A 12,731-nucleotide genomic window follows, 5' to 3' on the forward strand; every position below is an offset into this window, starting at 1 on the left:
CAAGTTTTTTATAATCATAGGAGTTGAGATCGCATACTTACTGAGGAAAAGGATGGGGGAAGCTTGTGACTATGCTTGGGGAAAGATGGAGCGTGCACATTGAACAAACGTATGTAATGTCTATCCCACGTTCCCTTTGGAGTGGAGATTAACCCCAGAACAAGGCATGATTCAGTCACTGATGCCAGGAGGTTATCTTAGGACAAGGAGAAGAAGCTATGGGTATGCTTCAAGAGCCTGTACAAATTGGATAATGGCGTCTGGGGCTCGTTACCTTGGGTAAGGGGTGCAGAGCCTTGCTTTTTCATTGGCTGGAGCCGTTTCCGTTGACCCTGAGTCCAGGTTTCTAGAGAGACATCTAGTAGATTTATTAGTGGGCTCTGAAAAGACACAATAGCTGATTAGAGAGAAACAGGTCTCTGAAAAACAAGCTTTAAATTTTCTGCTGTTTCAACTTCATTTACTGTATGGGGCATGGTTTCAGTATTGGCCTTTGCTCCACTTTTCTTCCCCCCTCCCTTTTTTGAAATGTTTATTTATTTATTTAGAGAGAGAAGAATGTATGCACAAGTGGGGGGCAGGTGGGCAGAGAGAGAGGGAGAGAGAATCCCAAGCAGGCTTCCTGCTTTCAGCATAGAGCCCAGCTTGACTCGGGGCTCCATTTCACGAACTGGACCATGAGATCATGACCTGAGCCAAAATCAAGAGTTGGATGCTTAACCGACTGAGCCACGCAGGCATCCCCCCCCCGCGCCCCCCCCCGCAACTTTCCTCCTTCTGTCAACATTTCATCTGAGGATTTATTTAATTTTAACAATTACTAGTGTTAAGTTGTGGTGCCCTTAGAATTTGAGGGATCCTAGTTTTTTTTAGCTCTAACCATAGAATTTTGAATTGTACCTTTAAAATGATGTTTCCTTTTATGTCTTATAGCTGATAAAAATTATTCTGTAAATCTTGAAGACCTAAAAAGTTCACATAAGAAAAGACATCACTTGTCTACTGTAAGTATTTCTCTTCTGCTCACGTTATTTTCTTCAAACTGTTACGGATGTGCCTCCCTTAATGCTTTTTTCACTCCTAATAGGACTAGATGTGGTTTTTTTATAGTATCAAAATGTTTGTGTTTATTTTCATATTGGCTAGTGACTAAAAGTAGATGCCTTCTTGCTTTTTAGCCAGTCTCTGTGATGAAAAAGAATGGTTTTATTTTTCCATTTGGGATAAAATTGTAGTGCTTTTTCTTTTGCTGGGAAAAGAACCAAGGTAGTTTTGATAATGGGCCTCTGGCCATGTGAAAGCGTGGCTAACAGTGGGTTGGGTTGGCTGGATATGCTTTTTTCAGGTAACAGCCAGGGGCTTTGCCCAGTATGAGCTGTTTAAGTCCACGGCCTTGGACGACACACTTGCCGCATCACAGACTACGATCACTTTGGATATTTCCTGGAGTCCCGTGGATGAGATTCTTCAAACCCCTCCACTTTCCTCAACTGCAACCCTGGTAGGAGCAAACTTTATTTTATGTTGAGTTTATTCAGTGAATTTACTCTTCGCTTGCTTGTTGCTGGTGCTGCATGCTGCCAGCGCCAGCCCTAGCCCTCGCCGGACAGCTCTGAGGCCCACCTCACCCCTGAGGTCTCACCAGGGCAGTGGATGGAGGTTTTGCCGGGCGATCTGATCTGTCAGTTGCCCACAGTGCTGCAGTTATGTAACTTAAGAGTTTTCTAGTGATTAATAAAGTCTCTTGAGTTGGGACCCGAGTGAAATGATCAAAATGACTTATCTCTCCTGTTCTTAAAAGATTGCAGATACTGGCAATACAGTAACTTGCATTAAATTTTGTATTTTCATAAAAGTGTTTGCTAGTATCATTATTATTTAGTTTGTGTTTAAAATTTGTTCCAGTTGTTATGTATCTGTTAGATACGCTTAGCAATTTGGGCTGTTTGTTAGGCCTTTTCGCTTTATATTTATATTTCCAGGCATCTGACTTAAGTTAATCGGAATTGCTGGCAAAAAAATTTATGTACAAAGATAGTTTCATATCGTGATAATAAGCGTGTTTCTAAAATATTAAAAACAAACCTGAATGTTCAATAGGGAAATGATTAAAGTAGATTTCCCTAATGAAATATTGTGTATTCTTTAAAAATCATGATGTAAAATGTCTTTAATAATAACAGGAAATTCTTATTAAGCAGAAAAAAGGAAGATGTACAAAACAGTGTATACAGTAGGATCTCAACTATGTTTTAAAAAACTGTGTACACGGAAGCCTGGACGGGGTTAATTGTTATTCCCCCAGGGTGGCGGGATTATGGATAATTATGTTCTTAATGCTTTTCTCTTCTGGCTAAGACAGCACACTGTTGGTTTAGTTAGGAGTCTCCTGAACATATTTATTAGGGGGCGGTTATTTTTGGTACGTGGAAATGAATGCTAAGTTTGTCATTGGGTCTTAAGATGTATTTGTTTACATTTCTCCCACGTGTCTTTTGGAAATTCAGTGGGAAGGGGCAGGAGAGCAGATGTTCCACATAGGTAGGATGGCGGAGTCGAGAGGGGGTGGTGGCATGACTTTAGGTTACTGTATCGGGATGGACAGGATCTATGGTGTCTCTGGGTATGATATTCTAAGTGCAGTATTACCCTACCTACGTTCATTAGTGCTTTAGGAAATACATGTTTTAATGTGTGGGGAATTTGAAACGCAAGTAACTGTGACCCTTATGCAGAAAAGATGGGATTTCCAGTGAAAACTGACTTTGGGAACTTTTTAGAATATTAAAGTGGAATCGGGAGAGCCCAGAGGTCCTTTGAATCATCTCCAGAGAGAAGTGAAATTTCTCCTTGTGAGTATCCTACTGGAATTTGTAACTTGCATTAAATTTTACATTTTCATGAAAGTGTTTGCTAGTATCATTATTATTTAGTTTGTGTTCAAAATTTGTTCCAGTTGTTATGTATTCATTAGATATGCTCGGCAATTTGGGCTGTCTGATTTTACTGTGTGGTAGTTGTCCTTTACGGGTATCCTTTGTTAGATAGTTTATAGCTGCTCTTCTTCCACCTTTTTACGAGAGTATTTGGTTTCTATTCTTACAATGGATTCCCCTCTTTTAGGTGGATCAGCTGCCAATTTATGCCAAATGCGTGTATAATCTGCTTGTTAATAACTGGGATTTTGATTCATGCTAAAGATTAATGAGCATGTGTTTCAAGAACTTTATGTTTTGTTGAGTTTTACTCCATTCTACAAATTGAATCTCAAGAAGTTGTCCTGCCTACTTCTTTTCTTTTTAAGCTTTATTGAGATATAAGTTATATCCCATAAAATCCACTTGTTTTAAGAATACAATTCAGTGGTTTTTAGTATACTTACAGAGTTGTACAACCGTGGCCATATATAATTTTAGAGCATTTTTATCACCCTAAAAAGAAACCCTGTGCTGATTAGCAGTCACCTCCCACCCTCACCAGCCCCTAGCAGCCAGTAATCTACTATTTTGTAGTACTCTGTTCTTTTCATTGCCAAATAGCATTCTATTATATAGATATACCACATTTTGTTAATCCATTCATCAGCTGATAGGCATTTCGATTGTTGTTACTTTTTGACTATTATGAATACTGCCATGAGCAGTCTAGAGCAAGTTTTATGGGACATATGTTTTCATATCTTCTGAATGGAGTTGCCGGGTCATTGTGGTAACTATGTTTAAGCTTTGGAGGAGCTGTCAAACCATAACCGTTTTCCAAAGTGGCTGTACGGTTTTACATTCCTACCGGCAGTGTCCGTTCCGGTTTTTCCGTATCCTTGCCAACGCTTCGTGTGGTCTTATCATTATCAGAGCCATCCTAGTGGGGATGAAATGGTATCTCATTATGGTTTTGGTTTGCATTTCCCTGATGGCTACTGGCTTTGAAGAATCTTTTCCTCTTCTTTTTGGCTCTTACTTTTTTAGTTTAACCTCACACCCTACTTTTCCCACTGACCACCCCCCCCCCCCCGCCACCCCCGACCCTGGCCCGTTTACAGTACCTTGGTCCTGTCACTCTGTCACTTTGTGGTGAGTGTGTCTTGACCTGTGTAGTGTGCCCTTCTCCCACCCGTGTGCTGGGCGAGCTGTCTGTGACATCGTCACCAGGATGATCGCACTGCTCCCTCAGAATGGCGCGTGTTGCCTCTGCTTTGTGCTGCCAGAGCACTTCACACACACCGCTTGTCGGGTGTTTATCAACCCCGCTAGTCTGTTTACTTCTCTGTCTCCCCTCCTACACTTGAGTGCCAGGTACTCTGTGTCCTCGATATCTGGCATGGTACCACGCATACATGGTACCTTTATCTCCGATTATTATTTCCCTTTTTGTACAAAACTCGGTACCTTTCTTTCTGGAAAGAATCCTTTCTCAGGATCCTTCCTGTGGCCTTCCATCATATTTCTCTCCACATGTCTCTGCCCTCCTCTCCCCACACACTGGCAGAGAGCTCGTCCATTGAGTGGTTTGACTAATACCTTTATGAGGGAACTCCAGACTCTCTTTTTCTTTTTCAATTATTTTTTTTAACGTTTATTTATTCTTGAGAGGCAAAGAGAGCACAAGTGGGGGAGGAGCAGAGGGAGAGGGAGACAGAGAATTCGAAGCAGGCTGTCAGCACAGAGCCCGACGCAGGGCTCGAACCCATAAGCCGTGAGATCATGACCTGAGCTGAAGTTGGACGCTTAACTGACTGAGCCACCCAGATGCCCCCAAACTCTCTTCTTTTAAGCTGATACTGGTCCGCTGCTGTTGCTCTCAAACTCCGTATTTCCAAAAGGAAACTTGAGATCTTCTCCAGACTAGATCTCCCTCAGAGAACCCCCCATTTCTGGCTGTGGTTCTTCCATTCCTTCAATTTTCCAGGCTAGAAACCTTATATTTTAGTTTAGTGAGAGCTATTTTTACCGCTACCGCTTAACTACCACAACTAGAAGCTGCCACTGTGTGCCATCCATGTGGTGCTAGATGGTTCAGTTACTTTGCTTGAGACATCAGTAGTTGGTTTGTGGAAGACCTGATTCAAAGACATGTCTGTCTGTCTGACTTGCAAGTCCATGTTTTGTTATAACCTCCCTTATAACTTCGCAGGATCTTAGATGTGCACATGACCACAGTCTCTCCAAGTTCAATGCCTTGTATTTTTGTAAATAGATAGGATTTTTTCTTTTATTTTTTCCTCATCTCCTTCCCTCTCTCCCTCCCTCCCTCCCTCCCTCTCTAATAAACTGTTCTTTTTTCGCCTTTAAGCTTTTTGTCACTGCCCATCTTAGTTAAGGCCCTTATCACCTCCTTCCTGGACCAGTCTAAAGGTCATTCATTGTTTCTCAACAGGGACACTGGTGGTGTTTTAGGCAGAATCATTCTTCGTGGTTTGGGAACACAAGGATGCTAACAACCTTGGCCCCTACCAGACTAAATGCTCAAAGTACCCCGGTACCTCCAGTCACTGTGACACCAAAAATTATCTGCAAATTTTTCCAAAGATCCCCTGGGGGTGGAAAATGATATCACTTCTATTGAGAAACGTTGTACTTCCTTTTTTCTTTAGAATCCATCTTGGGTATTTCTGACATGAATTCTTAACTACTTGGTCATGTCATTTTCCTACCAAACAATCAACAATGGCTGTTGTCTTTCATATGAAATAATCTTTTCATGTTTTTGTTTCCTTTTTTTAAAGATTTTATTTTTAAGTAATCTCTATAACCAATGTGGGGCTTGAACTCAAGACCCTGAGATCAAGGGTCACACGTTCTTCTGACTGAGCCAGACAGGTGCCCCCCAAAATCTTTCCAGGTTTTAAGATCTGTATTTCTGTATAGCCCCTGTTCCTTCTGATCTCATTTCCCACCGTTCCCTGCATGTTTTCTCCACCACAGCTGGACTCCACCCCACCCTCTTCATCTTCTTCCGTGCTCCTTCCCTTCTCTACAGCTCACAGTTCCCACATTTGAGTTCAGCTGATGTTTCACATTGTTCCCGTGGTGATTCCAGCCTATGTTGACCCCCTTTCCTTTGGTTTAGATAATGTATGTATAGGCATATACATTTATATTATTTTTATATAAACTTCCATTCAGTTTCACATTTGTTGTTCCCTGATTATTGCACCGGGATTATCGGTCCTTTTTTTTTTTTAATGTTTATTTTTGAGACAGAGAGAGAGCAAGCGAGGGAGGGGCAGAGAGAGAGGGAGACCCAGAATCCGAGGCAGGCTCCAGCCCCTGAGCTGTCAGCACAGAGCCTGACGCGGGGCTCGAACTCACGAACCGTGAAATTACGACCTGAGCCGAAGTCGGACGCTTAACCGACTGAGCCACCCAGGTGCCCTGTTGGTCGTTTTTAACCAAAGTTAAAAGCATCTTCAGGGTAGGCTCATTACTCTGGAATCCTCAGCATCTATGCACATGGCATCATCGTTAGAACACCGTGTTTTGTATCGGATTACTGGGTATATGTCCTTGCACTGTCAGTAATGTGTGACCTTGAGCAAGTTACTTCACCTCTGGTCTCAGGAAAAGGGATGATGGCAATATCTGCCTGATGGGGTTTTTGTGAGGATTACGTACCATACTACATATAAAACACTTAGAACTATTCCTGGCTTGTGGTTAGTCATTCAAAAAATTTTATGATGACCAATATTATGAAATATATTCCTACTGATTAAATTATGTTTTTTGCTAAAAAAATTTTGTGTTTCTTTTTTTTTTTTAATCTCCCATAGGTCTTGGCTGATGGTTTGAGGACGGGTGTAAGCGAATGGCCTGAGCCTCTGGAAGTAAAGTCTGCTGTTGATCTTGTGCAGGAATTTCTGAATGGTCTTTGTTTTCCTAGCTCATGCTCTCTTTATACTGTTTATTTTTCTTAGTTGCGAATTTATACTTTCTAAATTCAAAAATAAGTTGTCTTTTTAGGTGTGGTATTCCTTTTGGTTGGGATATATATGAAGCTGTGAGGTCTGTCATGGTCAGAGGGACAGATGTGTTCTGAATTACTAGTAGTAGAGGTCTAAGTAATTTTAAGAATTAATATTGAATTTAAATTTTATATATCGCAGCTGTATTCGAGATTGTATGAAAAGAGGGATGGAAGAGAAACCTTTGAGCACCTACCATGTGCCCAGCAATGTGTGTCAGGGGCTTTCACTGTATCTCAGAACACCCCCACACCCCTACCAGTTGGGTATCTATCATAACCTCCATTAGAGAGTTAAGTAATTTGCTAAAATCCCTGGTTGTATTTCTGCTGTCCTCATTTACCATTTGAAGGTAGGATTAGGATGGAAATAATTTAGAAAGCAGAAAGATAAAATCTAGAGTTAATAAGCTTTTGCTACTTTTCTAGACTTAAATAAGCTGGATGGATTTGGTGATTCTACAAAAAAAGACACAGAGGTAAGCAATCCTTATCAGTTAGCAACATACACTGAAACAGCTTTTACGATTTGGTTGTACTGTTACCCTTCATGTCCTACCATTTCAAATGGATCTGGTACAGCAAAGGCAGTGTTTTGAGGGTAGTTTTTTTCTTGGTCTTTAAAGTCAGCACTGGTGATTGTTTTCCTTAAGAACTAATAAATGCTTTTGATGAGAACTAATAAGTACATATTATTAGTTGATCAACTGCAGAGAAGCAGAAATGACTATGTTAATATGCTATAAGATGGTAATGCCTTTCTTGGTATCATTAAGTTAAGTTAAATAGGTTGTCATTTGATGAACAGGAAAATGGAGACAAATTCATTTAATTAAGTATTTTTGCATAGAAGGAAAGTTGAATGCTTGCTTTAGGCATCACACTTTTAAAACAATTTAAGGGTCCAATTTTTCACGGTCAGTTGATTTGTATCTCCTCATTAGTGAATGAAGTTCTAGAAAATTCACTCACATCTGTGGATCCACATTTTCTCAGAGCATGATTTAAAAGCTCGCTGTCCTGGGGCGCTTGGGTGGCTCAGTCGGTTAAGCAGCCGACTTCGGCTCAGGTCACGATCTCACACTCCGTGAGTTCGAGCCCCGCGTCGGGCTCTGTGCTGACCGCTCAGAGCCTGGAGCCTGTTTCAGATTCCGTGTCTCCCTCTCTCTGACCCTCCCCCGCTCATGCTCTGTCTCTCTCTGTCTCAAAAATAAATAAACGTTAAAAAAAAAAAAAAAATTTAAAAGCTCGCTGTCCTTAAACTATTTTTATTTTTGTTTCTTTTTTTTTTTTTTTAAGTCTATTTATTTATTTTGAGTTGGGGGATAGAATTTCAAGCAGGCTCTGTGCTGTCAGCACAGGTCCCGACTCGGGCTTTGATCCCACAAACCATGAGATCATGACCTGAGCTGACATCAAGACTTGGACGCTTAACCAACTGAACCACCCAGGCGCCCCTCTTTTCTTTTTTAATAAACTGAGTCTTCTTTAATGCTTCTTTCTCAGACAGTGAAGCATGACAGTGCTGCAGTTGACCGTACCATCGAGTGTCTTTTCACAGTGCGGGGCGATCTCGATTTTGCTGAGCAGCTGTGGTTCAAAATGAGCAGTAGTATGTGTCTACCATGATTGTAAAATAAAATGTTTCCTGTTCTTTGTTAGGCTTACTTTTTCAGTCTTTGAAAATCATACAATGTGTACTATTAGTCTTGTGTGGAAGCCTGGTTCCTATTTTATCAGATTCTTTTCTAATAATGTATTGGCACATTCTACTCAAGAATTGTACTAAGACAAGGCAATTTATAGAGTCCATTTTTCTCCTGCCTTGAGCATAAGATGTAGGTGGTTTTAATGTTATGTTTATATGAACCAAAACATACACCTTAGTGGCATTATAATTATTAGAAAAAGGAAAAGATGTTCCTTAATGTTTCACTGTGTTATTTTGTGACACTGAGTTTACTTTAGAAATGTGTTAAATCTTTCTGTTCGTCTTTATTTTCTTTCCCTTTCCCCCATCCATAAAGTACAGATACTTGTCCTCTACTTACTTGTGTATCCTTAAGATTAATGATGTATTTGATCTGCAGAAATACCATGAAAGTAATGTTGGACTGACTTGTTTTCCAAGGTGTGATTTCTTATCAAGACTTGGTGAAATGTTTCACGCTGATCATCCAGAGTCTACAACGTGGTGATATACAACCATGGGTAGGTTTAGTAGTGTGCGTTAGAACCCTTTTTCAGCAGCTGAGCATGAAGGTTAAGGCATAGGCTTGGGAACAGACTGCCTGAGTTTAATTCCAGCCCTGCTGCTTTCTTAGCTGTGTAAACTTGGGCAGGTGTCTTTAGGTCTCTGTGCCCCAGTTTCCTCATCTGTAAAGTAGGAGGAGGAAGATTATCTACCTCGTGGTGTTGTTTTAGGGTTAAATATTTTCCAAATGTATCATGCACGCCCTTTAAATCATTAGTTTGTTTCTTCGGATCCACCCTGAGCTCTACACAGGAATATGTATCAAGATTTTACATATTAGAATAGTTATCACAACCTCATTTCTGGTAGCAAAAAATTATAAATGACATAAACTTCTCGTTAATGGACCATAAGTAAAGAATGATACAGCCACGTCTTTGCTAAAAATGGTGCTGACAGATGATCGGTGGAGAAACGCTTACAATCTGCAGTAAAAAGAAAGGATTATACACTATTGCATTAAAAAAGTAAATTTTGAAGGGAAAAACCTGGATACAAATAAATCAAAATGTTAACAGCAGTCACCTCTGGTGCTAGGGTTACAAATGAGGTTTTCCAACTGCATTATACATTTCTATACTTATGGATTTTCCACAATGAACTCGTGCTTTTACAATCAAGAGAAAGCTAAGTAAAAAACTAGAAACATTCCTCATTTTGTAGGAATTCTTTGAAATAGTGTATCTGCCAGTTCACGACTCTAAAACTTAGAAACTTCCATGGGTGGGAACAAAGATCAGCTGCAAAGCAAAGGCATGTGAGCTCTGCCCCTAACTGGGCAATGGTGGCTGTAGGTGTTTTAACCATGGCCATAGAGTTTCTCTCATCCTAGTCTCTGTATGAGGCGTTTGCAAGTATATCCCTGCCCTGTGCAGAGAGTGCAAACAACACGAAAATCGTTTTTATTAAACAAAGGGAAATGCAAAAGGTGATGATGAAGATTAGAGATAATAGATATTAGTGACAAAATGGCCAATATTTCAGGTATCTCTAAAACAAAGTGCTTAACATTTGGAACATCTGTTAGGTCTGTAAGTTCACACATCTTAATTTGCAAATGATCTAGTTAGGATGTCTGTAGCCAGGGAGTTTCTCCTGACCAGTGAATTGACCACCGAGGGAGGGAGTTTTCCGTGCAGATGAAGACGTTCAGTTTAGGAAAGACGCCCAGGAGCACTTAATCAGCTAGCAGGAAAGAATTGCTAGTTGCAGAGCTTCAGAGAACCAACTCTGTCTTCTCTTTGGTGGAACCGTATCTGGGGGTGATAAGTTGAAACTCTTCATAGTTGCTTTGGACTCAAGCGAATCATATAGGAATGACCCTTCAGGAGCTGACACGTTTGTAAATCAGGGTTTTTTATTCACACTATTTATAGTATCAGGAGACTAAAAATGCAAGCTTATACATTTTTAGCTCGTAGCTCATGCAGTTTGTTTTTCTTTTGTTTATTGATTTGTTTATATTTTTATTTATGGTTTTATAAATTTGTTTTGATTTCTAGCTCCATAGTGGGAGTAACAGTTTACTAAGTAAGCTTATTCATCAGTCTTATCACGGAACCATGGATACAATTTCTCTCAGTGGGACTGTTCCAGTTAAGATGCTTTTGGAAATTGGTCTGGACAAACTAAAGAAAGATTATATCAGCTTTTTCATAGGTGAGTCCCTTTCCCTGCTCAAAAAATGAAAAAGCGTGTCACAATCATCAGCCATAAGTATTCTCAGATTTTATCTTTCTACTTGGCCCTAGTCATTTATAGCCCTGGCTTCACCCCTGGTTCTCTGTGAGACCAGCACTTCTCTTCGCTGGGACTTACTTTCCTCCTTGATAAAGAGATTAAATTTAACTCTAGTTTTGGTTTGTGTTTTTAGTTCAAACATTTTGAGATTCTATGAGGTTAGTGTATTAAATAAAAAGAAACCTTTCTGTGAGATGCTGTTTTAATACCCAACACTTGGTTGTTTTTATTAGAGGCACGCTGTGATCCCTTTTAGAATAGTATTAATATATATTCATGGTGTAATGTGCCAGAAAATTTGTCTATTTCTGGGGAACTATTTGGCTGGAGCATCTCTTTTATATAGGAGCTCTGCAAAATTTTACTAAGGTTCCTTAACAAGTAATAGGCGATACCTAAAGCTTATTTGTATATCTGTGTGTTTTCTTACTAGGTCAGGAACTTGCATCTTTGAATCATTTGGTGAGTTTGTCCTTTTATTCTTTTTTTTTTAATGTTTATTTTTGAGAGAGAGAGAGAGAGACCGAGCGCAAGTGGGGAAGAGGCATAGAGAGAGAGGGAGACACAGAATCTAAAACAGGCTCCAGGCTCTGAGCTGTCAGCACAGAGCCTGATGAGGGGCTCGAACTCGGGAATGGCAAGATCATGACCTGAGCCGAAGTCTTAGGTTGAAGCTGAGTAAGGTGGAGGTAACTCAACCAACTGATCCACCCAGGTGCCCCTGTTTTGTTGTTGTTTTTTTTAAATGCTTATTTAGTTTTGAGAGAGAGAGAGTGTGTGTGCAAGCAGGGGAGGGGCATACAGAGGGGGACAGGGATCTGAAGCCAGCTCTGTGCTGACAGCAGCGAACCTGATGTGAGTCTCCAACCCACGAACCACTATATCATGACCTGAGCCGAAGTTGGACACTCGACTGACTGTTGATTGCCCCTGTTCTTTTATTCTAAAGTTGGCTTTTCTTTTAATTCAGTCATCCTACCTGCAGATACTAAATAACTGTTCTGTGCCAGCCCTTGTCCTAGGACCTAGGAAACATAGATAGACAGACAGACAAATATATAACAGAGAAAGGGTATTCTTTATTTTCATGCATTCCCCACCCCACCCCCCGCCCCAGTCATTTCATATGCCTGTTTTTTTCTTTTAATATGGTTTGACTCCAGGCTTTTGACACAATAGTCCTTAAATTTGGAGAACCTCCTAGAAGGCTAGTTGAATTGCTAATTCCTGGACCCCAGTGACTCTGTAGGCCTAAGGCACATAAAGATGTCTTTTAAAACAAGTCATCTCCTACTTCAAATAATTCAAATGCTTTTCCCTTAGTGTTAGTTTCCTGTTACAACATAACAAATTATAGTAGTTCCCATCTCTGGGGGATATATTCCAAGACCCCCAGTAGATGCTTGAAAGTATGGTAGTACTGAATCCTGTGTATACTATGTCTTTCCCTATACACACTTCCCTATCATAAAGTTATGCACAGAGATTATAAGTTAGGCACAGACATTAACAGCAGTAACTAAAAATAGAACAATTATAATAAACTATAATAAAAGTTATGTGGATGTGGTCTCTGTCTTAAAATCTTACTGTATTGTACTCACCCTTGTGATATTACAAGATGATAAAATGCCAGTGAGATCAAGTGAGGTGAAAGATGTAAGTGTTGTGACCTAGCGTTTGGCTACTGTTGACCTTCTAAGAGGTTTGAAACCATGGAAAGTGAAACCTTGGATAAAGGGGGGACCACTGTACTACAAACTTAAAAGCTTAAATG

At 40.2% G+C, this 12,731-nt stretch overlaps 1 protein-coding gene and 1 long non-coding RNA gene across 8 annotated transcripts in view; one reads left to right on the forward strand and one right to left on the reverse strand.

Annotated features, from left to right (window-relative positions):
* ZWILCH (zwilch kinetochore protein) overlaps positions 1–12,731 on the forward strand; it is a 38,275-nt gene that overhangs the window by 14,073 nt on the left and 11,471 nt on the right. For all 6 annotated transcript variants that reach the window (XM_086711004.1, XM_086711002.1, XM_086711005.1 and 3 more), the window contains 9 exons: positions 934–1,004; positions 1,346–1,501; positions 2,781–2,852; positions 6,770–6,863; positions 7,390–7,439; positions 8,467–8,572; positions 9,092–9,171; positions 10,717–10,873; positions 11,388–11,416. In XM_086711004.1, coding sequence (XP_086567130.1) covers positions 934–1,004; positions 1,346–1,501; positions 2,781–2,852; positions 6,770–6,863; positions 7,390–7,439; positions 8,467–8,572; positions 9,092–9,171; positions 10,717–10,873; positions 11,388–11,416 — 815 coding nt within the window. The remainder of the gene's footprint in view (positions 1–933; positions 1,005–1,345; positions 1,502–2,780; positions 2,853–6,769; positions 6,864–7,389; positions 7,440–8,466; positions 8,573–9,091; positions 9,172–10,716; positions 10,874–11,387; positions 11,417–12,731) is intronic.
* Positions 433–4,203, reverse strand: LOC147580278 (uncharacterized). Of its 2 annotated transcripts, XR_015252727.1 has the most exons (4): positions 4,043–4,203; positions 3,787–3,858; positions 901–965; positions 433–690 (listed from the first exon to the last, which is right to left on the reverse strand). It is a non-coding gene; the product is annotated as an uncharacterized LOC147580278 (long non-coding RNA). The 2 variants fall into 2 exon arrangements; XR_015252726.1 differs by lacking the exon at positions 3,787–3,858.

This window comes from Puma concolor, chromosome B3, assembly GCF_028749965.1.
Source record: "Puma concolor isolate L17-30 chromosome B3, mPumCon1.1.hap2, whole genome shotgun sequence".
NCBI classification, from domain to species: Eukaryota; Metazoa; Chordata; class Mammalia; order Carnivora; family Felidae; genus Puma; species Puma concolor.